Source organism: Egretta garzetta, unplaced genomic scaffold, assembly GCF_000687185.1.
Source record: "Egretta garzetta isolate BGI_Z169 unplaced genomic scaffold, ASM68718v1 scaffold287, whole genome shotgun sequence".
Lineage (NCBI taxonomy): Eukaryota > Metazoa > Chordata > Aves > Pelecaniformes > Ardeidae > Egretta > Egretta garzetta.
In genome coordinates, this window is record NW_009260435.1 from 12,875,447 (window position 1) to 12,902,654 (window position 27,208).

The following is a 27,208-nucleotide window of genomic DNA, read 5'->3' on the forward strand; positions in this document are numbered from 1 at the left end:
GGGGCTCTGAGCAACCTGATCTAGTTAGCGGTGTCCCTGCTCACTGCAGGGGGGTTGGACTAGATGACCTCTAGGGGTCCCTTCCAACCCAAAACATTCTATGATTCTATGATTCTGTGACTGTTGTGGCTGTGGTGTGAGGATCCATCTAGGAGCTTTCATTTGCATTTTGACAATGAGGAGTAAATGCTTCTGATGTCATTGAACATGTCACAGTACCTTATAGGAAGAAGACCACAGAGGTTACACACAGATTTGGGAATTGATGTGTTTTTAGATGCGTCATGGCCCATGAGTCAGGATAGCTAGCTGGTTCGTAGTGACTGTCCGCAGGGAAGCAGCATGTTATTGACACAGAGCAGGGAGATGCTAAAATGAATCACGGCACTCTGTGTGTTTAGGCAGTGATGCAAAAGCACCGATGCAAAGTTGTGATGAGTCATACTCTGTAAATCAGGGTACCAACACAAGCATTCATCAACAAAAGCTGCACTCTAGCTGGGTGCAGATTGCATGTGCATTTCAACAAGAATATATCACTTATTTCTACATGAAGAGGTCCCAGCAATAGACAATAGCTTGGATTATGGTGCTTCACACCTCTGTTGCCTGAACAAAATTATTTCAGTAAATGTATGTAATACAAAGCTGATGTTAGGAGGGAGTATTTATTAAGGTATAATTCAAATACATTAGACATGTCAGGCTTTAAATACACAACATAAATTTTGAAGATAGGAAGTGATCAAATTTTTAATATTTTAGCGTGCTGATAAAAATGTCTTTAATAACAGAAATATATTTTACTCTATGAATGATAGAAATCTAACCCTAATCCATCTCTTCCCTTGCATTTATTTTACTCCTGGCTCTAGGACTTCCAACTGTGAGGGCTAATGAAATACTACTTATTTGAACTTGTCTGTCTGGAACAGCTTAAGCTGGTTTAGGTGGATATATTCTGTTTACATGTTTTTTGTATCTCCTGGAACGTTTTATGGCATGCAATCTATGTAGCCTTACATTTAAATACTAATAGAAAAATGAATTGCAAATTAAATTCTTAGAGGAAGTATTTTTGCAAGTAGAGTTTAACTGTGCGGAGTAACCTTTGAAATACTGCAGCCTTCTGAAGGTGCTTTAGTTTAAAATAATTTGTGTCGAGATGTTACAGCATTTTCAGAGGTGCATACCTTGTGTCTGGATCATTCTGACATGGTCTGTATGCTTTTCTTCAGGCTTGTGATTTCTTTATATCCTAAATTTGAAAGACTGCTTCCTGTTACAATAGGCTATATATTGGCTACTGTAGGTGATAGCATACCAAAAAAGCCAACTGTATACTACTGTGATATTCTCCTGTTAGCAGGTTTGGCTTTTCTGTTTTGAACAAACATGGTAATACAACAACAATAATAGAAAGCAAGATTTTATGATCTTTAGAAAAATGTAAGCTGCATAAAATCTACCTCTAATCTTTAAATGCAATTTAGGAAGATGAACTGTTGCAACATTTCCCCTCTTGTGCTGACAAACATAGCCCTGTGAGCAAGTTCACTATATCCAAACAAAGATTCGTAGGCGTTATACACAAAAATTGCTAATTGCATGGTACATAGGGATTCTTGGGTCAGGATGTTGTTTCTCTTAGCAAAAAAAAATATCCCTGGAAGTGCATTTTTTGTTACTACAGCTCGCTGTAATTTGCAAGAAGCCATTGTTACTGAAGGCATTTTCACCAATCCATACTTGAAGAGTTAAAAAACAAGTTGTACTTCCTTCGTTCTTCTGTTTCATGATTCAGATTACATCCATTAAGATGCAATGTGCAATTCTGACTAGAATTCTTGCTGCGTCTGATCTCTGAAGTTTAATACAAAGCTCTTGATCTTAGTTTTGCTTTTTCTGAAGTGAGATGGATAGCTATTGATAAATCAGACAAAACATGCAATTCCTCTCACTCCTTGGGAATTATTTGCAAGATAGGTATCTTCACAGAGGGGGTGGAGAGCGATCTTGCTCTGTGATAAAGGTCTATGGCAATTCCTTCCTACATAAGCCTTACTTTCTGTGAGTTTGTTTTCATGATATCTGATGTTTATTTTGGTTTGCTCTGTTTTCTACAAGTAGCTTGCTGAACTTTGCTGTCTAGTGCAAGAAGCCCCAATCTAAAAGGAAGGCTGAATTGGGGGATTACTTATGATGTATGTATGAATGCTCAGTGAGTAGATGTATGCCTTGGCCTTTTTAATGAAGTTTGAAACGTCAGCATTGATTCGCTCTATAAAAGGGTGAAACCATTTTTTTTTTACCGTGTATGGTTTTTACTCTGCCTTTGATCCCAGCACTCCAGGCCATGCAGAAGTGACTGATCACCGTACTTGCGTAGCTGTAATGCAGACGTAACGATGCACTTGACTGACAGCACGTCTTGTGAAGTAGCTCTTCTCTGTTGGACTGCTGGCAGAGGCTCTGTGAGAGAGCATATGGTGTTCTTAAAATATGTTTAAGTAATGTCCCTGGGAGAACTTTACCTACCAGCAGGAGTTTGGCTTTCTATTTCTCAGAATTCTGCTGACCTTTTCGCTCACACATTTCCTGCCACAGTTTCACAGGTTTTAGAAATTCACAAGTTGAAAAATCGATCTGTTGACTAAGAACACCACATTAGTGAATAACCTGTCTTGAAAAGGATGCATTTCCAATGCGGGAATTATCCAATCTGCACCTTATGACTTCACCCCTTTGTGCATATTCCAGGTTTATTACCTGGGTTAGAGATCGATTACTCATCTCTGCCTCATCCTGTTTGTCAGGAAAATATTGATATGCATACTTTTAATTATGAGAGCATTGAATTTTGTGATGTTTGCTTTGTCTTCATTTGTATTCCTCATGCAGCTCACAGGAGAAGATATTATGCTTGCTACACAATTTGTTATGCACAGTTCTTTTCTCCAACAGATCCTCAGAAAAGCTTTTCATATTTTTTTCTACACAGCCTGTCACCATGCAGCTCTCTGTGGGCTGCAGTCTTTATTTGCTGGCTCCATCAACATAAATGTAAAACTGTTCTCTGTACCTGTGTTCTGGCCTGCTTGACTGCAAGATCTGTCAGTCTAACATAAATAAATATGTATCATTTGCCTCATGAAGGTATTTTCACATACGTTTGTAAGATCTGATCTGCACTCTGTTGAACTCAACTGGAAGACAGCAGTTGGCATGGCTAGTTTGTGTTATGTGAATATGCAATATGGAAACAATTATTTATTAATCACTTGGTATTTATTAGATGCCTAGCTCAAAATATGCATCTATTAAAAAAGACCACCAACAACTATTTTAGGGATGGAAACGTGTAGGCATGATTCTAAATCTTGTCAGCTGCCAGGTTACAAAAGACTGGTTCTGTTGGAAGGTAACTGGCCTCTGTGCTGCTGCCAGAAATGAAAGGGGGAGACCCAGGGTTCCCAAATTTTGCTTTCCCTGAGTTTTTCTAAATAGTCCTGTGAGGGGGCAGCTCTAGTCCAGGCATCACATGCAAGGGGAGACCCGGGGAGGTCTGTCAGTGTTGTGGTATGTGTCTTTGCTGTGGTATTTGTAGCACAATTTGAGAAGCAGCAGCAGCATGGTAAGGGAATTGGGAGGGAGGAACAGGTAAGGGGCCCATGCCCTGGTGTGTGCCATGGCCACGTTTAGCCGTGTCTGCGTGCATTGGCATGGGAGCTCTCCTACTTCACAGCATGGGTGTGGGCTCCGCTGCAAGGAGGTGGCTTGGGGCTGGGTGTTAGACCATGGTGGTGCCTTCTGGATTTAAAATCTCTAAATGACAGAAGTGACTGTTTTAACAGTATTTCATTGAAAAGCATGTCATAAACAAAGGAGAAGGGACATTTCCCGAGTTGCATTGAAAGAGCAGATGAGGCTCTGCACTAGAAAGAAATGTCTCATTCCCAGAGGAAAAAAAAGACTTCTTACTGCAAAATGAAAAATTCTTTTCCACCCCATCTTTTTTTTTTTTTTCCCCATTTATGAGTTTTATCAAAAAACAATGATACTGGCACTGACAATCTGGTACTTTAAAAATCGTCTCCTTAAATGTGATCCTGAAACCAGAGTGCTTTTAGAGGGGAGGTCAGCAGATGAGAGGCAGAATCCTGTAGCTATTCTACTAGGCTCTCTTTTGCTTTAAAAAAGCCAGAATAAATCTCTGCTGCTTTTTGAGACTGAAATGACTGTGTGGAAAGTAAATGTGCTGGGATACCAAAGCGCTTTTAGTCACGTATATATTTAATGTTAACCAGTGATAAGACTTCCCAGCTCTGCAAGGAGAGACAATGCAGTCCAGAAGTGAAGGCGGACAGGTCTGCAGAGTGGTTTCTCACCGACCTTCCAGGGAGGAGTCAGTGCAGTTAGGGAGAAAGTCAGGCAGGTCAGTGTAGCAGCCCCAGCCATGTGGTGCGTGGTCCTGGGACAGGGCAGGGGGGTGCCCCACGCTGTTAGAGCCTGCAGGCACTCCTGGAGCCTCTGGTGGACTTTTGCTCTAGGCGGGGGCTGGTCTGAGCTCTCGCTTTTGTAAGGTTCTTCCCCCAGTGACTCCCAACACCACTGAGGTAGGACTGGGAAAAGAATATGTGATTCTGATTCCCAGAGTACCTGAGGTTCAACTGTTGCCATCAGGGCACTCAGAGGCTGCCCCTCTGGAAGTTCTCTGTGCATTGGCAGCAACACACTGACCTACAGGTTAGTTACAGGGGAGAAATTTGAGGGTAAACACAGTTTAACCAGTCCTTACTGGTTTTGTATTGTAAGACAGCTTTCAGTGAAAAAGGGTATGAAGCTTCTCTTTCTGTTTTGTCTGAACTTCCACTTGAATTCCTTTTTCAGGAATGGCAAGGAATGTACTATGCGAAAAAGAAAAATGGAGATAGCATACAACAAAATGTGAAGATACTACCTGTCGTCGGACAGGGAGGGTAAGTATGAAAGCTAAAGCCATGATTTAGGTCTGAATCAAGGCTCAGTTTAGAGTTCAGTTGCTTTCAGCAGACATTGGATTATCCTGTTACTGAGTAAAAAGGAAAATTTTATGTAAGGAAGGGGGCCTCAGACCTCTGCATAATTCCTTGGTACAAAATCGACTTTACATGCTGTGTGCAGGGGAAGTGAAATTCTCCTAATGCTTCCCAAAAAGGACCCAAAGATCCAGGTGTGCTCACTTGTGACTCTTACTCTTCTAATACTCCATGAAGTGAGAGTGCAACCTCCTCTCTTCCTGTGCATTGTGTTGAGACCACTAGGGCCTACGTCCTGTTCCACTGTGCACCTACTCATGGCTATTGCCAAGTGTCTTTATGTGATGAGGTCACATGTGTGCTTCGATCCAGGTCAAAATCAAGCATGTCTTGATTTTTGTGCAATGTCCACTTGGTCCCCAAATAGAGCATTTGGAGCACACAGGTATATGTTAGCTATTGGTACATTTATGATGAGTTCTTCTATACTATATTGGGAAAGAAGGTGGAACAGATTGCATGCAGAAGTAGTTTCAAAGCCCTCTAAGGCAACACGAACATTAAATAAAAGCATGGCACATATATCTTCAAGATTTGGCTCAGACAATAATTTAGAAAGGTGTGTCTTCATGAAGGAAAGACCAAATGCAGCTTCTTCATGCAGTTACTTCCTAAAAACAGTGGTTTGGGTTGATTTCATCCCTGGAAGTAATTCATGTTCTCTACTCTCCATCAGTAGAGTGAAAACATTTTCAGCTTAAGATGCCAAACTTGTAAGACCAATCTGTATTGCATATATTGCTACTTATGGAACAATCTAAGCCCATTTGAAGCTGGCTCAGAAAGTTTCCTGGTAAAGATGTAGTTTTCAGTTTAATGGCTCTACCCCTAAATCCTATAGAAGGTTTTGATTGTTGGACTGCATTGTTCCATATTTTGCATTTGTATCATATCTGAAACATCCTACAGTAGCCCAGAAGAAGCTGTGGGGGCAGGGGACAGAGCAAAAGAGGAGGAGACAGTCTTGCAGAAGATGCTTCCATTTTGTATTCCACATCATGTGCAGAACTGTGGAGTTTTTTCATTCCCAGCTGAGCCTTCCTGCCAGAACAGGATTTGTCCTATGTTAATTTGTTGCTCTTACCCATTTTGTGTATCAGCACTGAATTAGAGCTAAGGTTTGGATGGGAATTAACACACTGTTTTTTGCCTACAGAAAGATTAGACACTATGTGTCAATTAGTAGACTGTGCAATGACAACAATAAGGTAAGTGAAAATAGTGCTATGCTTGCTTTTGTTTGAGCCCTAAATATTACAATATAATGGGAAAGTTCTGACTAACTGTATTTCTCATACTAAATTGTAGGCGGAGAAGACATGTGAACGTGTTCAGGCTGAATCTCAGACAGGTATGACACATCTCTTCTGTCCTAATAAGCAGAGAGCGTACCTGGGGAAAGAATAAAGCATGTTGTTAGTGATCTGACTGAAAACCACAGTTGCACAGGACAGTCTGAACAGTAGTGTTTAGCTAGCAATAAGCTGGGAATCCAGCTCAAAAGGCAGGAAAATACAAGCCCTTTCTACCTGCCTCATTTGTTTTAAAAAAGATATAAAGCAACCCACCCTTGACAATGCAGTAATAGGGCCCCAAGTTGGTATTGCGGTATTTCTGGATTCAGTATCATGTTTCAGTTGTACGTAGTGGATCCCTGTGACAAAATCAGAAGAAGGATGCCGTCTAGTTGTTGTGTTGCTGTGGCTGGTCTATAGCTAGTGGCATGTATGTTTGCACTGCTTTTAACTATTTGTGGAGTATTTGCATGTGGGTGGAAATGAGGATGACCAACACTGCCATTCACCCTCATCCCGCATATCAACACTTTACTTAAGATATCCTTGGCATCCATGCTGCAGGCACTTGTTAATTGTAGCCTTGGTAGCACAGGTTGCATCTGTTGGAGTCCGTAAGGGACCTCGGATGCATTGCCTAGTTTGCTAGCATGTCGTCTACTTTGGTCCACCAGTTCTTTGTCGTAGTTGTTACTTGAGTGAACTCAGGTGTGTTGCACGAGTTGTATTCACAACTACAATTGCGTCACTGTGTCAGGTGAGAACTTTTCCCTCCATGCTGTTAGATCCCTTCTGCCAAAACAGGCATGTTCTGCCAGAGAGCGCGACTAGGTTCATGACAGTGTAATTGGGTGAGAGTTTAAAAAAGAGCTTTCATTTGCTCTCATCTGCTGAAGCATTGTAGTAAATGTCACGCAGCTGCTATCAGCCTCTCTCTTGAGTTTTAGTTCCTTTAACATACATCTTAGGTACAACTTAATGTCATTGTACAATATCCTTTTCTCCACAGATATTCAGACTTGCAGACACAAAGACAGGAGGAAAGGATCACTAGATGTCAGATCCACAACATCACGAGGGAGTGATGGTATGTAAGCAAGTAGATTTAGATTTTTACGTGCATACATACATAGACATACAAATATAGGTAAGTGTGTGTGTGTATATATGCACAGACACACACATGAATAAAATAGAAAGTCATCAATTCATGAACAACTTTTATCAAGTAGCCCCATTTTCTTCTCTTGAGCTACTTTGAGTCTTTTTTTGAACCAGTGGAGAATGGAAGACTATCATCTACCATCCCGCATGGAAGACCTCGTGAGATCCAACACAGATACTTTCAAGTACAAATGGCAAACTCTAAGCCTAACAAATTACTACATTTCTTACCTCTTCTCTTGATAAAAATACGAAGATAATTTTTTTACAAATTTTGTTTTCTTTTCACTATGTTGTCTTTTACTCTATTAGATCACCCCAAACTTGATAGATGAGTCGCATTTCAAAACTGTTGCTGATATATGATTTTGTTAAAGCATACATCATTACAGTCTAGGTAGCATACACTAGTGAAACATGGAAGTAGGTCTGTGGCAGTGAGAATACAACCATGCTCCAGTATAGCAAATATAGCATTGATTCTTCTTAAGAGCTGCTCTTTACAAAGAATAACAGAGATGCATTTTATAGGTAGCACGACGTAATAATCCAGAAAAATCTCATCTTGGCCTTTTCTCTACAGAACCAAAATTGCTAACTGATATAAAACATTTGTTTTTAAATTTCCAATAAATAATAGGCCAGAACCTCTGCTGTTTTAATTTGGCATAGCTATCTTAATTTCAAAGGAGCTTCACTGATTTACCTCAGCTTGGAAGCTGACTCATTATGACTTGTCATGTTGCATCAGGCAGCAGAAGTAGATATATCCTGTAATAACATAAGTGCAGTAGTTACCTCCCTGTGCCTGCCAGTTCATACACACACACATCTGTACAGTCTTTTAATTGAGTTTTTAATTGAATATTTTAATTAGTTAAAATAAAAAGCCAAAGCCATGATTTTGCCAGGTTGTTAACAGCTGCTTATCTCTAATCTGGGATGCCAGTGCATCTCTTTGCACCTGTGTGTCCCCAGCATAACAGGCATGTGTGTGCATTGTGCAATAGACTGCAGAATGAAGGGCACAGCAGGATAAGCAGTTCAGAAAATGAATCAAGATTTCTTGGCTGAATCCTCCTGTCATGTCTTGTCACTGAAATCAGGATACAAATTCTGCTTTGTTTTCCACATAGGCAGCTCACAAAGGCGACACTCTTCTATGGCCAGGATACATTCCATGACTATTGAAGCACCCATCACCAAGGTAATGTGCACTGTCACCAGCTGTTGTCAGTTGTGCAGTACTGGGGCACAAGGCTCTGTAACAGCATCCAGACTGAGGAGCAAGGCAGCGCTGGCCTCTGGTGCAACTTCTTCCCCCGTTCCACCTGCCCACTAGTGGAGCTCCAAAAAGCCAGATGCCCTGAACAAAGTTCTCCCAAGCCTGCTTAGTAGAGTGCCCTCCATGTGGTCAGCCATTGCATGATCCTTTTTAAGGACTTTTGCCTATGTGAAGGAGGGACTAGAGTTCCTTCTTCTTGCTTATGCATTGTAAACTGCCTTCTGAACCCATTCAAGGATTTGGAAAAAAACCCAGCTCTTTAATAAATTGAGAGAGGCAAATGGGATAAGGTTATATTAAATCCATTCAAAGACATTTTGAGGCTGTGCCTTGAACAGGAAAGTGATTAATAAGACTGCTGTCTTTAAGGCCACGATCTTGTTCCCAGAGTCAGTAGCAAACATCAGTGTTTTATTAACGTCCCTTTCATTTTGATTCTCCCACATGTGGATTAAAGTTGTAGACCTCATTTATTTGCTATGAGTTTTCCATTGTAATTGATGAGTGTCTCTGTTCTTTCTTAAATCACTTCTAAATTCAAAACATGTCTAATGCTAAACTAGGTAATAAACATCATCAATGCTGCACAAGAAAGCAGTCCCATGCCAGTTGCAGAAGCTTTAGATCGGGTTTTGGAGATTTTAAGAACCACTGAATTGTACTCTCCACAACTGGGGACAAAAGATGAAGATCCACACACAAGTGACCTCGTTGGAGGGTTAATGACAGTAAGTACATACAAATAGCTGTTGATAATGTTCCATTGCTTGATTTTCCCAGTTACTCGATCTTTATAATCTGACTTGTGCTTTGCCTCTACAATGCCAAATTTTCAGGAAAAACTGTGCACCTTCTTTTGTGGATTTTTTTCCCCCTACATTAATAATGCAGCTCTGAAAATGCAAGGTAAATTGACCAGTCTCTTTGAAGCATTAGTTTTGGTAGAAATGGAAAGGAAAACAAATTCTTTTTTCAATGTGATTAATTTTAGAAAGGTCTAGATGGGAGAGGAAGAAAGAAAGACAGCTAGACATCTGTGTTTATTAATTAGGATTAGAGTGGCATGTTTTGGGGCCTTTTCAGTACATAGAAAGAATTTGTTTTCAAAAGAATGCAAAATACATCTTTTTGTTGCTATTTCTTGGATTATATTTGTACTCGTAGAGACTCATAGAAAAATCAGAGTGCTTTGAGCTAGAAACATGAGTGTTCACATATTAAAACACAATAATGCTCCACGGAACTAATAATTTAAATAAGTCAAGAAGAAGACTGAAGAAGGCATGTATTATGTTGTTATGTTAAGAAAAGGGGAACAGAGACATTGGAAAAAGAAGTGTTGTACCCAAAGTTGAACAAAGGGCACGTTGCAAAGCAAGAATTGAACCCAAACCTTCAGAGCCTGGTGTCAGACCCTCCTGATAATGACTAGATGAACTTGGATGAATGCTAGCTGTGCCTTAAGGAAATGTGTTCCCACTAGTCTGTAGGTTGCATATAAAAGGCTACTTCAGGAAAACAATTGACAATGTGTTGGATGCAAAAAGGCTCCCAAGATGTGAGCTTCTCAGAGATGTCTCTGGGCTATTATTCTTTCATGCTGTAACTATCAAGGCACCTTTGCAGTATCTATCAGAATCTGGAAACAGTTTACATTCATTTTTGCCTTTTAAAATACCACAGCAAATATCTGATCAGATGAAACATACGAGAGACTTGAAGAATTCCAGGTGAAGGCCTGAATGGTTCATATAGCATTGAATTTACTAACTCAGTAGACAAAATATATTGTTACCTTAACTATAAAAATATAGGAAGAAAATTGATAAATATAACCATTAAGAGTCTCAAAGTTAATTTTTTCTCCTGCTTAATACACACAGTCCATAAAGTCAACTGTTTTCTCCTTTTTGTGGACTGTTGATTCTTACATACATTTGTATTCTGACTGTATTCAGTCCATGGTCCCAGAACATGTAGGTAACAATATTACAAAATACAAAATCCTTACTAAAAATAAAATAAAGGCTATTTTATGGAGCAATAGAAAATCTGAGAAAATCCATTTTAGAGCACGGTGGTATATGGTATAGTATGAGTTTTAAAATGATCTGGGAGAAACATTTTTCCAGCAAAGGGTCTGTTAAAAACAATCATATTATTCCATTTCATGTTCAGAAGTTATGTCTGAGTAGGGGAACAAGTAGTAGGTTATTGCATTTGAACTCTCAAGCAGAATTCATGATGGGAAGGGCATTTGGAGTTCAAAGATGGATTTGCCAGATACAATTACACTTGCTACTTCAACTCTTAAAAAACTAATCTTTGATTCTAAATGATAGACAGCATCTGGTGTCCTAAATATTTGTGTCACAGCAGTGCTATTGAAGAGTCACTGAGCCAATTATGAGTAGTACTCCCTTTCCTTTTAGATCACAAAAATCCAGACTAATTTGCTTACAAATGTGAAAATAAAAATGAGATATAACAATTCTTTTAAGTGCAGACATTGTATGTACAGATACAGCATCCACGTTTACTTCTGCTATACTTTGGGTACATAGCATTGTTAGTAAGGTGCATTCAGAAAGATTTTTTTTTTTTTTAATAAATTTTTTTTATTCATGGGCTAAACATTAACGTGCAGAAACTAACAGCTGTATACATCAAAAGAGCAAGCAAGATTTGGGCCACAGTATTTAGAATTATGAGCTGAAAAGTAAATATTAAATATATCATTCTGTTAGTTTCTGTTAGTTTTAATCCTTTGCACATCTAGGCATCATGCCAGAATTAAACCTAGGAGACACTGAATTGGAGCATAAACAAGCATACATTCTTCTTTGATAGAAGGGAAGCCTCAGATTAATTTGTTGCTCTGCAATCCCAGCAACAAACCATGAGATTCTTATGCTGCTGAGGTGACCTGATCTGCTAATACCAGGGGGAGGAGAGCAGAAGCATCCAGTCTCCATCTGTTCCCTCCCACCACCCACCTTTGCTTGCTGTTGGGAAGTATGTGGACATAATGGTCTCTGGTTTGTGGCACACATCCAGAACCTCTGTGTGTGTTGTCCAGACAAAGGTGGATGTGAGGCTGTAATTCCAGAACTCCATCTGCAGCTGAGAAATTTGAGTTTTTACCTATCTGAGTTCATATTGTATCCCAAATCATGCAGTTTCACATCCGTTATGAACTATATGTAAAACAGGCAAATCTTAACAGTACACACAAATAAGGGGAGAGGCAGCTTTGATGACTGTGACAGGTTGCAGTCAGGTTTCTCTAAAGTCATTGTGCTACTGTTTGGTGTCATCATGTTATTGACCTTTTGTACAATACCCTGTATTTAACTCTCAACTTTTATTGAACAGGATGGTTTACGAAGATTATCAGGGAATGAATACATATTGTCAGCAAAACGTAAGTTTTAATTTGGTGGTTACTGAGATATTAAAACATGTTAATAAATTTAAGAAACAGGTGAAATGTGATAAGGTGTTCTTTTTTATAAGCATTGTTTGGTTTTATTTTATTTTTATTTATAGGCATTGTTCTGTAGCATTACTGAGCTTTATAGAAACGAGAGTTGCCAGATGTTACTGCAGAGAAGAAAACTTTTGAAGTAAAAGTAAAAATTTATCTCAGGGTTATTAATAGTGTTTTGAAAATATATTCCTCAACAGAAACTCATCAGGTTGCTGGCAGTTTGATCTCTCCAATCTCCCTCAATGACATACCCCCCCGGATAACACAGGCAATGGAAAATGAAGAACACTGGGATTTTGATATCTTTGAACTTGAGGCTGCCACCCATAAAAGGTCAGTAAGCTCAGGAGGTCATAAATTGAAGTTGCTGAGAAGTGACTTAAATGTCATCCTGTAATCAGCTCTTTAATTTCTCTACCTGTGCTTCTAAAATGGAATTACTTTTGTTTTCAAAGTCAAATGTTTGAAATTTTCTCGTTGTCATTTCTAGTTGTGTATGAGCCCATTAAGTATCTTCTGTTTCATCATACACTATTTCCTGCAGATTCCCAGTGGATGTAATTGAAGTTTATATATCTTTGATACAATATAATAACAAACCAACATAATTTAAAAAGCCTTTTTCTGTTCTCAATAATAGAAAAGTTCTACAAATCAAATTGTGGTCTTGTGGGGATTCAAATTCAAATTGTGGCCAACTACACAGAGAGTCAACATGCTGGTCTTAATTTGATCAGTTGGTACAGATCATGTTTTATTTTCTCTCCATGTAATTGGGTAGTTTTTATTCCTAAACAGTTCAAATACAGCTTTTCAGCAGAATTCCCATTGACTTTCTTTGGGATTGGAGGAAGGTCTTTATTCTAAAATCTTGACAGGCTACATTTTATGTATAAGATTAACTGAATAATATTTACTGATAAAAATTAGACCATACCCATTTCCATCATAGAAGTTTTCAAAAGCAGATCAGCAGTTTTGATAGGCTCTACCTCATTAGTAGCGAATGCTTCCATTAAGACTGTAAATTGATCTCTTGGTTTAAATCCTTGTTTTTATTTTCAGATGCCTATCAAAAGTTCTCCTTTGGGTCTAGTTTCATGTGTCATGCTTTGTCTTAGCTTAAAGCTTCTATGAGACACTAATTTGGAGGCTAGATCCTGCAATGAACTGACTATCTTAAACCCTCATCAAAATCTGAGACCTGTAAGAGCTTTGAAAGGTATTAAAAAACAATGTCTAAGAAAGATATCAGGCATTTAATTAACATATATGACTTCATTTTTAGACTATGGTTTTATGAACCAAAAAAAGTGGAAAAAAATCAGGTTTTTATTCTTCTTTAAAGTGATTTTATTGTAAATGAAGAAATTTGCATCCAGTTACTTTAAGGTTTTTTTTTGCTTTGCTACATTTCCATTTCTAATGAAGTGCTACAGAGACAGTAATTAAAAAAAAAGTAAAAATATAGTCAGTCTGTGTGATTTACCACATTTAATATGCACATTGCAGTAACTTAAGAATTAATTATCCCAGCCAACATGCATGAGATCATCAGATAGGTTTCTCTGTTCTTATGATTTGAAGAGACCACAGAGGAACAACAGAGGTACTTTGTTGCCTGTCCTCTTATAAAGGTATTATAATTATGATTGCTTCCTGCTGTGTTTAAATAAAGGCAATTCATTTATTAAGAGAATTAAAGCGATCTTCAATGAATCACAAGTATGAATATGTTACTAGTATTGTCTTCAAGTCCAAGGAGACATATGGTAGTAAAGCCAAGATAATTCATTAAATCTAAGCTTTAGTGCATTACAGTTCACTGACACAGAAACCTGGAAAGACCTTTGTCTGACAGTGCTACGTGGTGGGGATTAAGAAAGATTTAACTTTAGTATATTATGATTCTAGTATATGACACAGTATTGTTGAGCGGTTTTGCCAAAAGATGTATATCCAACTTCAAGTTACCTCAGCAGCTCTAAATGACCTCATCTCACCTGTCAGGTGCAGCTAAAAATCAGAGTGCTGGATGCATCTGGCATCAAGCAGCAAAGTGAGATACCAAAATAAGGGTTTATGAGCTCTTTTTAAGAATCCACATTTGAAAATATTTACCACTATACTTGTTCTTCTTAAGCAAAAAATGTATTAGACAAGAAAACAGCAATATTAACTGGGTTCAAAAAAAGGCTGGTGGACTAAAAGTTGATTTTATTTTTTTTTTGTTTGCTCTATTAAACATACTGCACTGTCACAGCTTTCAGATTAGAAGTATTCTGTACTGCTGTTCTGATCTTCATTCACCTGCCAGTCATCTGGGTTTAAATTGTGCAGTTTGGCCTGGGAGAAGCAAGAGTACTAGAATACAGTGATGTTGGCTATTTTTGGAGACAGCTCTCCGACTGGGTTAGCCTGAAGGTTCATCTGGCCCTTATAGTCTGCTAGAAATGGCATACTCTGGCCTGGCCATCTGCTTCCAGAACACCTCCATCTCTCATCCTCTGTTGCATGCAAAGTCAATGAGCAATGGAAGCCTGCAAGGGTGGGCTTAAAAGAAACGGAGCAGATCTGCAGTGCAGAAAGAATAGTGATTGCAGTATTGCATAGCATAGATATACTTTGCCTAACTGTGAACAAGCTAGTTTAGGAATCTGTGGCAGCAGCAAGATTACTTCCCTCCTCTCACGTGCAGGGTTTAGTACTTGCTAATTTATCTCATTTTGACTGCAGTCTCCATTTTACCCAACATAGACTTCCCAAGCTCCAAAATACTGCTACAGGTAGTACAGCAGCAATACAGAGCCTTTTTAATATTCCTGGAAGTGTTAGGAACTTGCATGGTTCTTAGAGTGTGCATGTGATGGGTAGGCAGAACATTTCTACAGGTCTGGATTGTAATTCTGTAACAAGTCCTTATACATAATCTGACATGTCATTGGTTAAAAATTATATATAGATTCATACTATTTATGCTATATAATATTCTTTCAACGTCATTTGTTTTAAAACTTCGTGTTTATTTTTCTCCACAGGCCTTTGGTTTATCTGGGTCTCAAAATTTTTGCTCGCTTTGGAATCTGTGAATTCCTAAACTGTTCAGAATCAACTCTGAGGTCGTGGTTACAAGTTATTGAAGCTAACTACCATTCCTCCAACTCCTACCATAATTCTACTCACTCAGCAGATGTACTACATGCCACTGCTTATTTCTTGTCTAAAGAAAGAGTAAAGGTGAGTCCACATTTATAAGAAACAGTGTAGGTGGGAAGTACAGTTGTGATCAAAGGAAGATCTCTCAAGGGAAGATCTCAAAAAAAGATGCCAAGAGCCAAATGTCTATCTAGTGCCAACCAGTTTGGTAATTCTGAGGGTAAAGAACTGGCCTGCTTTACATGAGTTCTAGGATCTCTTTTACAGTATATGTGGAAGTGTGTATACTAATATTATGGGAATTCAGCTAGTCTTGATGGGAGAATAAGAAATCCTCCTTTTAAAACAAAACTTCCTACAGTTAAAATTTCTCAGATAGGTGAGCTAATGACACAATTATTTTTGTGACAGTACATGCCAAATACAGGTTTAATGCAATAAATCACCATCTCTTACGTCTTGTGATGGTCATTTTGCAGAAGACTCCCAGGACAATATAGGCCATAAAGTAGGTTTAGTGCTTCCAAAGTCATACCACCCACTGGACAAGATGCCCTGAGGCTTAAAGAGACTGCATTGGAGAAGTGTATTGTAAAAGATTACTTGTTGAAGTTCCTTGTACCATAACACCCACTGGCGTCTTAGAGCCCTTGACAGCCAGAATAAATCAGAGCAACCTTTGTTCTCACATGCCCAGAGGGCAGACTAGAGAAGGGGAATTAAAACAGTGCTTGCATGTGTATGCAGTGTAGTGGCAGTACATATTTCTGAGTTGCATTTCTGGATAGAAATTCCTACCCTGAATTGGCCTGCCTAAGGATAGTGCTAGTGATGGGCACCTGGCTGAGACATTTGTGACTGTAAACAAGCTTCTGACAGCTCATTAAAACTGTAGTAAGTCCCTTAACCTGGAGCTGCAGCTCATTAGTGTGCTCTCCAGAGGCTGACTTACAAATACTATATGCCAAGTGGGAATAGAACTTCACTGGATATTTTCAGCCTCTTGATTTGCCAAAGGTTTAGGCTGGTCTTCCCAAGAATATCTATGAAAAACAGACAAGATCTGGACTCATTTCAATGCCACAGAAGCATGACTGCCACCTCCTTTTCCAGAATGTTATTTCCATTCCTCTGTAGGCATAGGAAGAGAAAAAAATGTTGCAGTAAAAGAAGGAGCAAAATCAAAGTTCAAAATTCTCTCTTTATCTTTTCAAAGTTACAGCCCAGCTGCTTTTGTGTTGTCCAGAGTTCAACCTAACCTAGATACAGAAGGCCAGATTCTGCCACTCAAATTCACCTTTAAGATTTTTTTCAGTAAATTGAACTCTGTTCTTGCTGGGAAAATTTTCTGCCTCCCAAATTGAAGCAGTATTGTCAGAATCATTTCCACTTCTGTGCCACAGGAGTTAAGACGACAAATTTAGAATCCTTGACCTGAAGTTTGGGGTAAAGGGGCTGTAAATCCCTGCAAAGTTTGATATGTCAGACTCGGGAAATAAGCATCAGATACACTGCAGTGGTCCTACAGGTCAAGTATTCTCCAGTTTCTGGCCACTTCCCATCTGCACAGGCCTTTCTCAGCCAGACTGAGCACTGGTCAGTGTGTCCCTCTGAGGAAAGCCTGGTCTAAAAATCTCTCTCTCCTAACTTCAAACCACGAAAATAGAACCCCATGAGCAGCAGCTGACAGAATGAAGAAGTTAACACATGGCAGATAGTATTTCAGACAATGCTAACTATGAACCTAGAGTATAAATAATTCTTTGCCTTTTCTTGTTCTCCTCAAGACCCTCTTGACAGTCTTCAATGAATAATATCTTAGCTCCATCAAAGTCAAGTCACTGCATTAATTTCAGGAGGTGTAAAGTAGGGTGGGGATTGTCTTTTCACCTACCAAGTCCAACCATTATGAACTGTACTGTCAAAGCCAGTAGAGAATTTGGACCTTAAATTCAAGCTAAGTGGAACGGAAATTATCTGCCCTGCTCCCAGATTCAAATGGAAACATATCTGCTCTTGTGTCTCTTTCATTCTATTAAAATTTCTAACATAATTTTTTTGTATCTGTAATCCTTCACAAAAAGCCAGCATAAACACAGCATAAAGGCTAGTTTCCAAATGTATACAACATATTTCTGAGATGCTTCGTGCTTTTTCTCCTTTATGCTATTAATACACTATTAAAACTTAAGTATAAAACCTTAGAAGTAAAATAGTTTTGTATTTTGTTATAGGGTAGATATATATAATCAGACATAAAACAGTGACCAATGTAAATAGACTTAAAGCATGGAGAGCAGCACGCTAAGAGAATCAGAATCTGATACTGAAAGTATAGAATAGTGTGTCCTGTAATTTTTCCATGGATGTAAACCATCAAGTACTCTTCATAGATTTCATATTAGCTGTAGCCCCAGGACACTGTTATTATAGAACTGGATATAATGGGAAACATTCCTTACAAATTGTAAACCTAGTCACCTTGTAAGTGAAATGTGATTAGGACACATTAAGTTTCCAAAAGAAATGAAGGGGTCTGGTGGAAATAGAATTATTTTTAGCAGTATTGGTCTTTTTTCCAAGCCAAATACCCTAACTCCAAGTGAAGGTGGTTTCTGTGTTGTTAGAAAACACAAACTAATTTATTACTTTGCATTTGTTTAATTTGATGTTCTTTGTCAAAGGTGTGGCTAAGGCAAAATTCAAGAGGCACAAAATGGCCAAAAAAGTCATGCAGTGTTCAATGAAGCTTATAATGAATTTTCCATTGCTCTGTCTAGAACATCTGACCCTTACTGATTTGCAGAGTTCTGGCTTTTTTTCTTCAGCAGCTTGGCTTAATCTTATGGACAGAGTAGGGTTTCTAATGAGTCTGCCAGGAAAACTAAGCATCCTTCTATTTTCAGCAAACTTTGGATCCAATTGATGAGGTTGCTGCTCTCATTGCTGCCACAGTCCATGACGTGGATCACCCAGGAAGAACAAATTCTTTCCTGTGTAATGCTGGCAGTGAGCTAGCAATTCTCTACAATGACACCGCAGTGCTGGAGAGTCATCATGCTGCCCTGGCTTTCCAGCTCACCACCCGGGATGACAAATGCAATATATTTAAAAACATGGAGAGGTAAGCTTAAACCCTAGGCTCCTTGTCTGCCCACTAATATCTCTCACTTTCCTCTGTGTAAGATAAGATAATGCAAACAAGCATCCTAGAGGAGGACAGTACCTTGTCTGTCTGTAGCCCTTGTGGAAGTTTGCTTCTAAAACAGTAGACTGCTTCTAACTGTCCTGCACAGGCTTAGGAGTAATCCCACAGTTTCAGTTCCTCCTGTGGAAAAAAGACAGACCCTATGTAAGGCGTGTAAATCCTAATGTTAGAAAGTCTAGCAGAATCATTTTGTATTGTTGGACATAGATGACAAGCTGAGTGGGTAGATGTTTGCTGGGTAGAACAAGGATAGAAAGAGCCACAGAGCATCACTCAAAAATTAAGTGCCTTGCTGCAATGGGAAGGATAGTGAAGGACCTGTTGTTCTTCTTCCAGCCCTAGAAAGGCATTTAGGGTGAGGATTGCCTTGGCCCTCTTGAGATAGAGCAGAAAATTATTGCTGAAAACTTGGCTGGAGCATGAGCCACTGCTGAGTGTCTGTGCTAAAAGCCTTGGGAACATGCCGGTGTGGCACGTCCTGGCAGCCCTCCTGAGAAGCTGGTGCCTCTGCTTCTGCCCTGCTCTTGCACTGTTTCTCCTGGAGATCCAGTCATGCCTCTAGCACATGTGTCTTCACACCAAAGGGTACTTCATCCAGCATAGATGCAGCTGCCCAAGCCTTTATTACTGTTCTTTCTTCCCCTGGTACCTCTCTCCAACGGAAATGGTCTGTAGCTTTTTTGTTAGACTTGTTTTAGCAAGCAGCCCTTTGTGAACCAGCCAGCATTCTTAATTGTTTCCTTCTTCAAACAGGAATGAGTATCGAACCCTTCGCCAAGCCATTATTGACATGGTCTTAGCAACAGAAATGACAAAGCACTTTGAGCATGTCAACAAGTTTGTCAACAGCATTAATAAACCCTTGGCAGCGCTAGAAGAAAATGGGGTAAGCGACACTGCAAGTCCTCCTTACAATGACTAGGCAGTTACTGGGTACCCTTGGCAGTAGGAAATCCCCACGTGGTATTCTGAGAAAGTTCTTCAGAAATGTGGAAAAAGAGAGACTAGAAATGTGTCTTTCACCTCTGGGTTTGAATGCCCTTCTGCTTAACATGGCCATCACACATTTTGAGGGTGAGTGGGACTCACTTGGATCCCATTAATATTGCAGTGCTATGATGTTGTACTTGGGATCAGAACCTTGGGCTGTGTATTTTCCTGTTAAACATGTCATTTTGATGAACTCAGTCACTCCCATGGAGAAAGTGGTAGTGGCAAGACTTGGCATTGTTGTTGGCCATTTCCGCAAAGGAGCCAAGATTCCCCTCAGAACAGAAGCTGAATTCCTCCCTCACTCACAATGGGAACTGCTGGTGGTGCAACATAAGGGCAGGTATATTGACTGCCGTACAGCGCATTCTCTGGAAATGAGGGCCCTCAGCCTTCAGCGCTGCCTGGCAGCATTCATGGGTTTTCTGTCTACTTTCTTTTTTAATCTTTAAAATAGATGATGGTGGCATTATGTATCATATAGACATAATCAATAACCATCTGGAACCCCATGGACACAATGAAATTGCCTGTTAAGAACTCATTCTGAAAAACCACACCAGTTTCAATAACAGCTTCAACCAGCAGTTTTGTTGCCAGTAAGAGCAGTGTATAATTTTGTTGGAATGGTTTTCTGCAAAGAGAAGATTTTCAGAAATGGTTATAATAAAGTTTGCATCGGTGGCAACGTCCTGTAGGAGCTGTAATGGTTTTCTGTGTTTTCTTACCATGTTTTTTAGAAAGCCACATTTATGACTGTTGTGTGTAATGGGGGAGGGCAGTCTTTTTATTATCTGAATGTGGGAGAGGAACAGGTCTTGTTCCTTCACCCACCAGGAGCAGACTGGAGTTTAATTGGAGGCAAGTGCCTATGTCGACAGGAGTATATGCTAGAATTAGCTTTGGTCTTGGAACCCAGCAATGCTAATGAGAGCTATGTGAATGTGAAGCCAAAGTCCCAGTAGGATACTGGTTTTACTGACTAAACTAGGAGAAAGGCTGTTAAGTCCTCAGCTGGACAGCCTCTCTGGGTGAGCATAGGAGGGGAAGAGACATGGAGGAGAACAAGGGAGCTGCTGCTGCTGGGTGTAGTGCATGGCACTGGCTGGCCTTGTGGAGTGCATAACTTTCTAGGGCACCTGGTCCTGCTGGAGGGCTCTGTGCTGGCCTGGCTTGGTGTGCAGAGCCCTTCTGTCCAGCCCCAAGAATTGGGATGCAGCAGGTTTCTGAGCAGCAGCATCCATCCAAAGAGCCAAATTTATCTTGCCTGTTACAGAAAGCTGAATAGCTGTTGCTGCTGAAGAATGGGGTTTGGACCTGTACAGTCAGACAGTAAAAGCACATACAGTGACATATAGAAATCAAACAAGTTTAATTATGCCCTTGAGCCCCAGGGGCTGCAGGGAAATAATCTGTCCCATGAGGCATTTGCGATTCACAGCAAATTCTGCCCAAGGATGGGAAGACAGACAAAAGCTATGTAATTTTTTTTTTGAAAACGAGAAGCAAAATGTTTCTCTTCTTTTGGCTGGGAGGTTCTCAGTTTAGCAGGTTCCTATTAAAAGGCCTGTAATGTGTGAGTGGGTAAACCAAATCATTTGCTGTGCTTCTTACTAGCAGAACAACACTTGCAGATCCTCTTTCAAGTCTGGTTGTATATCTGGTTGCAGCGGCAGCATGTGTTTCCTGGCTTGGTTTCCAGTCATGGCAGTGACTCAGTGTAGTGTTTGCAGGCTGAGCTGCCAACCGTGTGTTCCAAATGGGACAGTTCCACTTATTTTTTTTATTTATTATTTTTATACATATTTGTTCAAAGAGCCATGCTGAGAAGCTGCTCTGTTTGTTTCCTTTCTTCTTTTGTTTCATAAACTGAAAAAAAATCCTTTCCAGCTCCAGCATCCTTTATCCTCCCATTTCCCTTCATGATGTCACCTAAGCCTATGACAGGAAGCCAACATCTGACATGCAGAGACACCTCTGCACTCTGAGCAGGATGCTGGGACTAAGCACAGTTAGCACATTTTATTCCCAAGACATCCGCATACAGCAAGTAGAACTGTGCCCTTGGTTTGAACAGATCACAGAAGCGAATATCCTTTCTTGATTCCTGGTGGTTTACCTACTAGGATATTCTCTACTGTCCTTAACTGAATGATCTCTAATAATTTTCCATCCACAATTTCCATGCTTGTGTTTCTGGAGCTTCCATCACTTTATTCTGCCTTTCTCTTACGTTAATTTTGCCATGCATTTGGAGATGTATGCACCTCGCTTTGTTTCCTTTTTATTTCACCTTCCACATATCTAAAAATGAGGGAAAATAACTGGTTTGGGGTCTGATTTTGGTGAGAAGTGTGGAGCTGGTGTTTCTGAGCCAGACTACTACCAAATAATAATATTTTTATTATTGTCAGTTTCTTCCTTTAGGAAGAACTTTCTTCCCCACAAGAACTTTCTTCTGAAAATTCTGTCCTAATAAAAGGTCAGAATGTCTCTGCTGCTTTGTATCTCCCTCTTCATATAAAATACTGCAGGAACTGGTGGCACATTATTATTATTATTATCATTATCATTACTGCTCTGCATTAGATTATCATCACTGCTCTGAGTATAGACCAAGATCTTGTCAGGTGCCAGAGAAGTCTAGTATATTCTCTGCTTTAAAGTTTCCATTCTGAGTAGATGGTGGTGTAAATTTCTGTACCTACCCATCTCTAAAGAGTCAAGTAATAATGTACTTACAGGTAATTTTTAAAGATATTTTAATCTTGCATCTTTGTCCTTGGAAACGTACTTCATCAGAGCTCCACGGAAAATAGCTTGTAATCTGGATCATCAGAGCCTTTACGCTGTATACTGACTCCAAATAAAGAGTACCATTGACGTGCTTGTATGTGCAGCCTGGGAACCAAATATAAGCTGTGTGTGGGCTGAAAACTTTCCTAGACTTGCAGAGGAAAGATGAGGCTGTTCAGAAGCATATTTCTAATATATTGCTTTAATACTGATAAACTCTCAGAAAGCAAAATTCCCAGTCAGGTCAAAGACTGATGGGCTAACATGGGTCCAGCGGAAGGGAATGAGGAGCATGCCTGGGAGGCAGTGTGGGATCTGACTCTCCTAATAGTAGCAGTGCTGTCAGAATGATCGATGCTCACGCTGATGAGGTTTGTGTGCAGAGGATGACCGTGCATCTTGGGTCAGTCTTTTTTTTTTAAACCAGCTATTCCACTCTAAATGTGCAAGTCCATTAATCCTTGGATTTCAGCAGAGATTTACATTTTTCTGCCTACACAGTGCTCGTCGCTATGTGTGTAGTGATGAATGGATCTTCTCCATGCTTTTAAGGAGGCAGATAAGGCATAGAGGGATTAGAGGACTTGCCCAAAGATGCCCAAGAGATCTGTCACAAAGGCAGTGACTGAATCCAGAAACTGGAGTTCAGTGCTAGTTCAGAGCTGTGGCTAACATTCATAATCCCCCTATAAATTCAGTTGGACGTCAAATATGGTAGCCAGTAGCAGGACTGATCCCTGTAGGATCTGCTGAAAGCATTCCCAAGGCACAAAGCTTTTGAGTAAGTGCATAGAGACGTTTTTAATGGGTTGTTTTTAATTCTTAAATGTTACAGAATAATGGTGATGGAGAGTCAATCAAAACTGTTCTCACGTCTCCTGAAAATCGTATCCTTATCAAACGCATGTTGATAAAGTGTGCTGACATTTCCAATCCATGCAGACCCATAGAACAATGTATAGAGTGGGCCGGACGCATCTCTGAGGAGTACTTTGCACAGGTAAGGCAGCTAAAATGGGCTGCTGAAATTCCAGGTGAGCATCTCTTTAAAAATAACAACTCATGCCGATACAAGACTAGATGCCTTCAGACAGATGAAAATTGACAACTTGTACAGTGTAGTTTTTGAAAAATTTAAGTTTTCAAATTGTTCAGTTTGGAGCTGGGCTTTTTGAGTTTTCCCTGCAAATGCATTCTCATCACAAGAGGCAGAGGAAGGGTGCCTTCTGCATACCCACGCGCTGGCTATGCCTCATCAGGTCCTAGTGTTAGCATGGGAACAGCACTCACTCCAAGAAGTGCTGTAAGACCTTAGGATGCTGAGCTGAAGAAAGGTTTTAGGAAGATGGGGAAAAGGAGAGGGCAGAGTCATTATTACAGATGATAGACCAAATACTGCAATTGGGACTTGGTACCTCAAGGCAGGGAAAAGAAGATAATAAAAGATATTTTGCCACTCTGAGTTGTACAGATTGTCGCTTCCATCAGAGATTGAAAATGGTTGAGCATCTTTTAGCTCTGATGCAGTCATAACTTAATCAGTAACGTGTGAAGTTACTTATGGTCAGCTTTGTGTGTAGATGCAGAAGGTAAATGCATCACTTTGTGGGAAACACTGGAAGGCACTGTTCATCTGCTGTTCCAATGAAACCTAGATGCCTAGGTGCTTAAGATTAAATTGCTGCTGCTTCAGATTTATTCAGGTTGCTCTGTTTGTTTAGCAGTTGTGTGCTCTAGTCAGTGCCAACCAACCTGCTGCTAAAAGAAGCCCATTAACAGAATGTGTCTTAGGTGAATAATCACGAGTGTTTTTTGCAGACAGATGAAGAAAAGAGGCAAGGTTTACCTGTTGTGATGCCAGTTTTTGACAGAAATACCTGCAGCATCCCCAAATCCCAAATATCATTCATTGATTACTTCATTACTGATATGTTTGATGCCTGGGATGGTAAGCAAAACTCTGCTACATTTCCTGATAAATATTTTGTGAACGTTTGAAATTACTGTGATATAAAATTGCTTTCTTATGGCACCTAAAGCAAGGGGGAGAAGAGGGAAGATTTCTGCAGTTCAAGTAAGCTTAGTAACTTCATTATTGCTTAGTAAGTATTTTGATACTGCTACAAGCCATTCTCATGGCTTCTCTTTAATATATTAGATTCAGGCAGTGTTTAACTTTCTTTGTTTTAAACTTGCTTCTCTGTAAATGGAGAACAGAACATATTCTCCTTGATAGCACTTTGGGCACAGTCATTTTGTCCATGTTAATATCAGTTATTCTTCAAGACGAATTTCTGCAGTCTGGAAACTGCTTGGGGGAACAGCGATTTCCTTCCAAGTGCTGCCTCCATGGTAAAAGTGGTCAAAAATGTGACTCTCCTGAATGCCAGGTCATGACATGTGACTGAGATTTGATGAAGTAGAGTAATTACAAGCATAATTAGCTATGCCCCTCCTGGAAAACTGGGTCTCTTTGCTGGGACTTGCAATACCAGTATTAAGTAGACTTACAGAACTGTTCTCAGTGGCCTGAGTGGTACATGAGTGATGAGAGCTATACAGCCAAAACCATTCCAAGTATCAGTATGACAGTTTGAGCTTTCCTACTTAACACAGTTGCCCAGACATTTCAAGTGATATTTAAGCAGACAGAATCATGTGACTGTTTCAATTCTGCAAACTAAATACACTCTACTCTTTCTTCCCTAGCATTTGCAGACCTGCCAAATTTGATGCAGCATCTGGATAATAACTTTAAATACTGGAAAGGACTAGATGAAAGGAAGCTGCGGAGCCTTCGACCACCACCAGAATAGCAATTAGACCATGGTGTGTAATTTACTAACCAGATGCATATTTATTCAAGCTCACTTTTATTCATGTGATTTCAGATTTGTTTTGGTCTCTTCAGTATTACAGTAAGGCTAGCCCATGCGCTTGGGGAATTTTCAAATTCAAGAGAACATGAGGTCAGCAGTTGACTTCCACAAACTACCATGTGTGGACTCCAATGAAATAAGCCTACCAAGTGGAATTACACTGGATTGCTGCAGTACTTGTACTGAAGAGGGTTTATTAGTGAACATATTTTTGTGATATCTTCATACCAGTGTGTGAAGCTGGAAGACCTCGAAGAATTCTCATGAAAAGGACATTCACTAGAAGATTTTGCTTAATCCTCAATCCTGCAAGTGAAGAAGAAATATCTATTAATAGAGACTCACAGCTTTTATGAGAAAGCTACATGCTTTTTATAAGCACTTAAGACAGTTACATAGAACAATCAGACATTTAAAATGCAACTCTGAAGGAATTCTTGATCTATGAAAAATAGATCTACTCTATTTTTTCACGTCACAGAAGGTGCAATCATTCACTTCTGAGCACTACTGAAAGTGAGTTCTCTTTAAGAAATTTAGTAGCAAATGTAAAAAATAACACAAGAATTTTTGAGGTTGATCGTTAGCATCTATGATTAAAATGATATGTTTTATTTATTTTGTTAGATGTTCAATATTTTCTATGAATTTATAAATACTTAAAAGCCAAAGCCAACTTTAGATGCATTACAAATTTACATGATTCATACTCATTAATATACATTTAATTGATGTACAGACCTTTTATTTTCATAATGCAAATACAAAATACTATACAATGATACATTTTTATTGCACTGTAAGGATAGATGTGTATGTTTAAATATTGTCTGATTTATGTTAATTAAAATAAGTTTTATTGAAAAGGTCTCACTTGAGAATAGTAGAGTAAACAAGAAATGTATACTGTCTGAGCAACAGAACTGCAGTAGTTCTCCCACAAACCAGTGATGACCACCTGATCTTCCCTTGGCTACAAAAATAATATGTTTGAACTTTTTGTTTTCTCCCATGAAATTTTATGACCGAATTCCCTGTCAAAGTCTGCCTTATTTTGTATAGTATTTCTACAAAGCATTCCACAGCATATATGAAGAGATAATACTAAACATCTAATGAATTTCAACATTTTATAGCTTATGTATTTTCCTCTGCCATGAAAGAAATAGAACATAAAACCACCAACAAAAACCTTTGACTGAAGAAGTTTGTAAAGGCTGTGTACCTTCACAATTTGAATGAAACCTTCATAGCAAACACCAGAAAATAATAAAATGTATATTTTAAGAAGTGTAAAAGTCCTAGCCATTTCATTTGAAATATATATTTACTTGGTAGTTTGCAGCCTAACAGATACATGAAATTCTTTTTAAAATAAGATTCTTGCTGTCTGGGGAAGGGAAGAGTCGGGGGGGTTGGACTGGCATAAGGGTGATGAAGGGTGGTATACAGCTGGCAAGCCCATGTGTTTATGGCATGCCCTTGGCAAGCCCATCAAACCCTTGTGTGCCCTTGGACAAGTCTCTTCACAGCTAAAAGCAGCGCCACGTTGTATTCTACCGAAGGACTAGAAGAGCATCCCATCGGCCTTCCTGGTAGGCAGAAAAGCACTCCAAAAGCACTGGAAGAATTGCTGACTATTGTCAGTGCAAAGGCAATTGACGTTAGAGACATTTTGAACCATTCTTGAACAAGCACGAGTAGGGCAGAGGTGGATGATGGAGCAGTTCAGGGACTGCAGCAGTAGGAGCCTTAAAGCAGGTAAGAAAGGAACAGGTGACCTCTCCAGGTGTTACCTGTTTCTGTGTTTCTCCTTCATCTCCAAGCCAATGAGACTTACGGGCCACCACCATTTGTAGCTCACTAC

The 27,208-nt window shown here is 39.5% G+C and overlaps 1 protein-coding gene across 5 annotated transcripts in view; it reads left to right on the forward strand.

Annotated features, from left to right (window-relative positions):
• The window catches only part of PDE8A (phosphodiesterase 8A), a 132,462-nt gene extending 105,838 nt beyond the window's left edge, over window positions 1-26,624 (forward strand). For 4 of the 5 annotated variants that reach the window (XM_035899338.1, XM_035899341.1, XM_035899339.1 and 1 more), the window contains 14 exons: window positions 4,891-4,979; window positions 6,235-6,286; window positions 6,387-6,429; window positions 7,383-7,460; window positions 8,674-8,744; window positions 9,386-9,550; window positions 12,198-12,246; window positions 12,510-12,645; window positions 15,351-15,549; window positions 18,375-18,592; window positions 19,430-19,562; window positions 23,298-23,462; window positions 24,281-24,410; window positions 25,172-26,624. In XM_035899338.1, the coding sequence (XP_035755231.1) occupies window positions 4,891-4,979; window positions 6,235-6,286; window positions 6,387-6,429; window positions 7,383-7,460; window positions 8,674-8,744; window positions 9,386-9,550; window positions 12,198-12,246; window positions 12,510-12,645; window positions 15,351-15,549; window positions 18,375-18,592; window positions 19,430-19,562; window positions 23,298-23,462; window positions 24,281-24,410; window positions 25,172-25,278 (1,635 nt within the window). In that variant the 3' untranslated portion in view covers window positions 25,279-26,624. The remainder of the gene's footprint in view (window positions 1-4,890; window positions 4,980-6,234; window positions 6,287-6,386; window positions 6,430-7,382; window positions 7,461-8,673; window positions 8,745-9,385; window positions 9,551-12,197; window positions 12,247-12,509; window positions 12,646-15,350; window positions 15,550-18,374; window positions 18,593-19,429; window positions 19,563-23,297; window positions 23,463-24,280; window positions 24,411-25,171) is intronic. The other variant, XM_035899340.1, reaches the window with a different exon arrangement.
• Window positions 26,625-27,208: the final 584 nt, after the last annotated feature.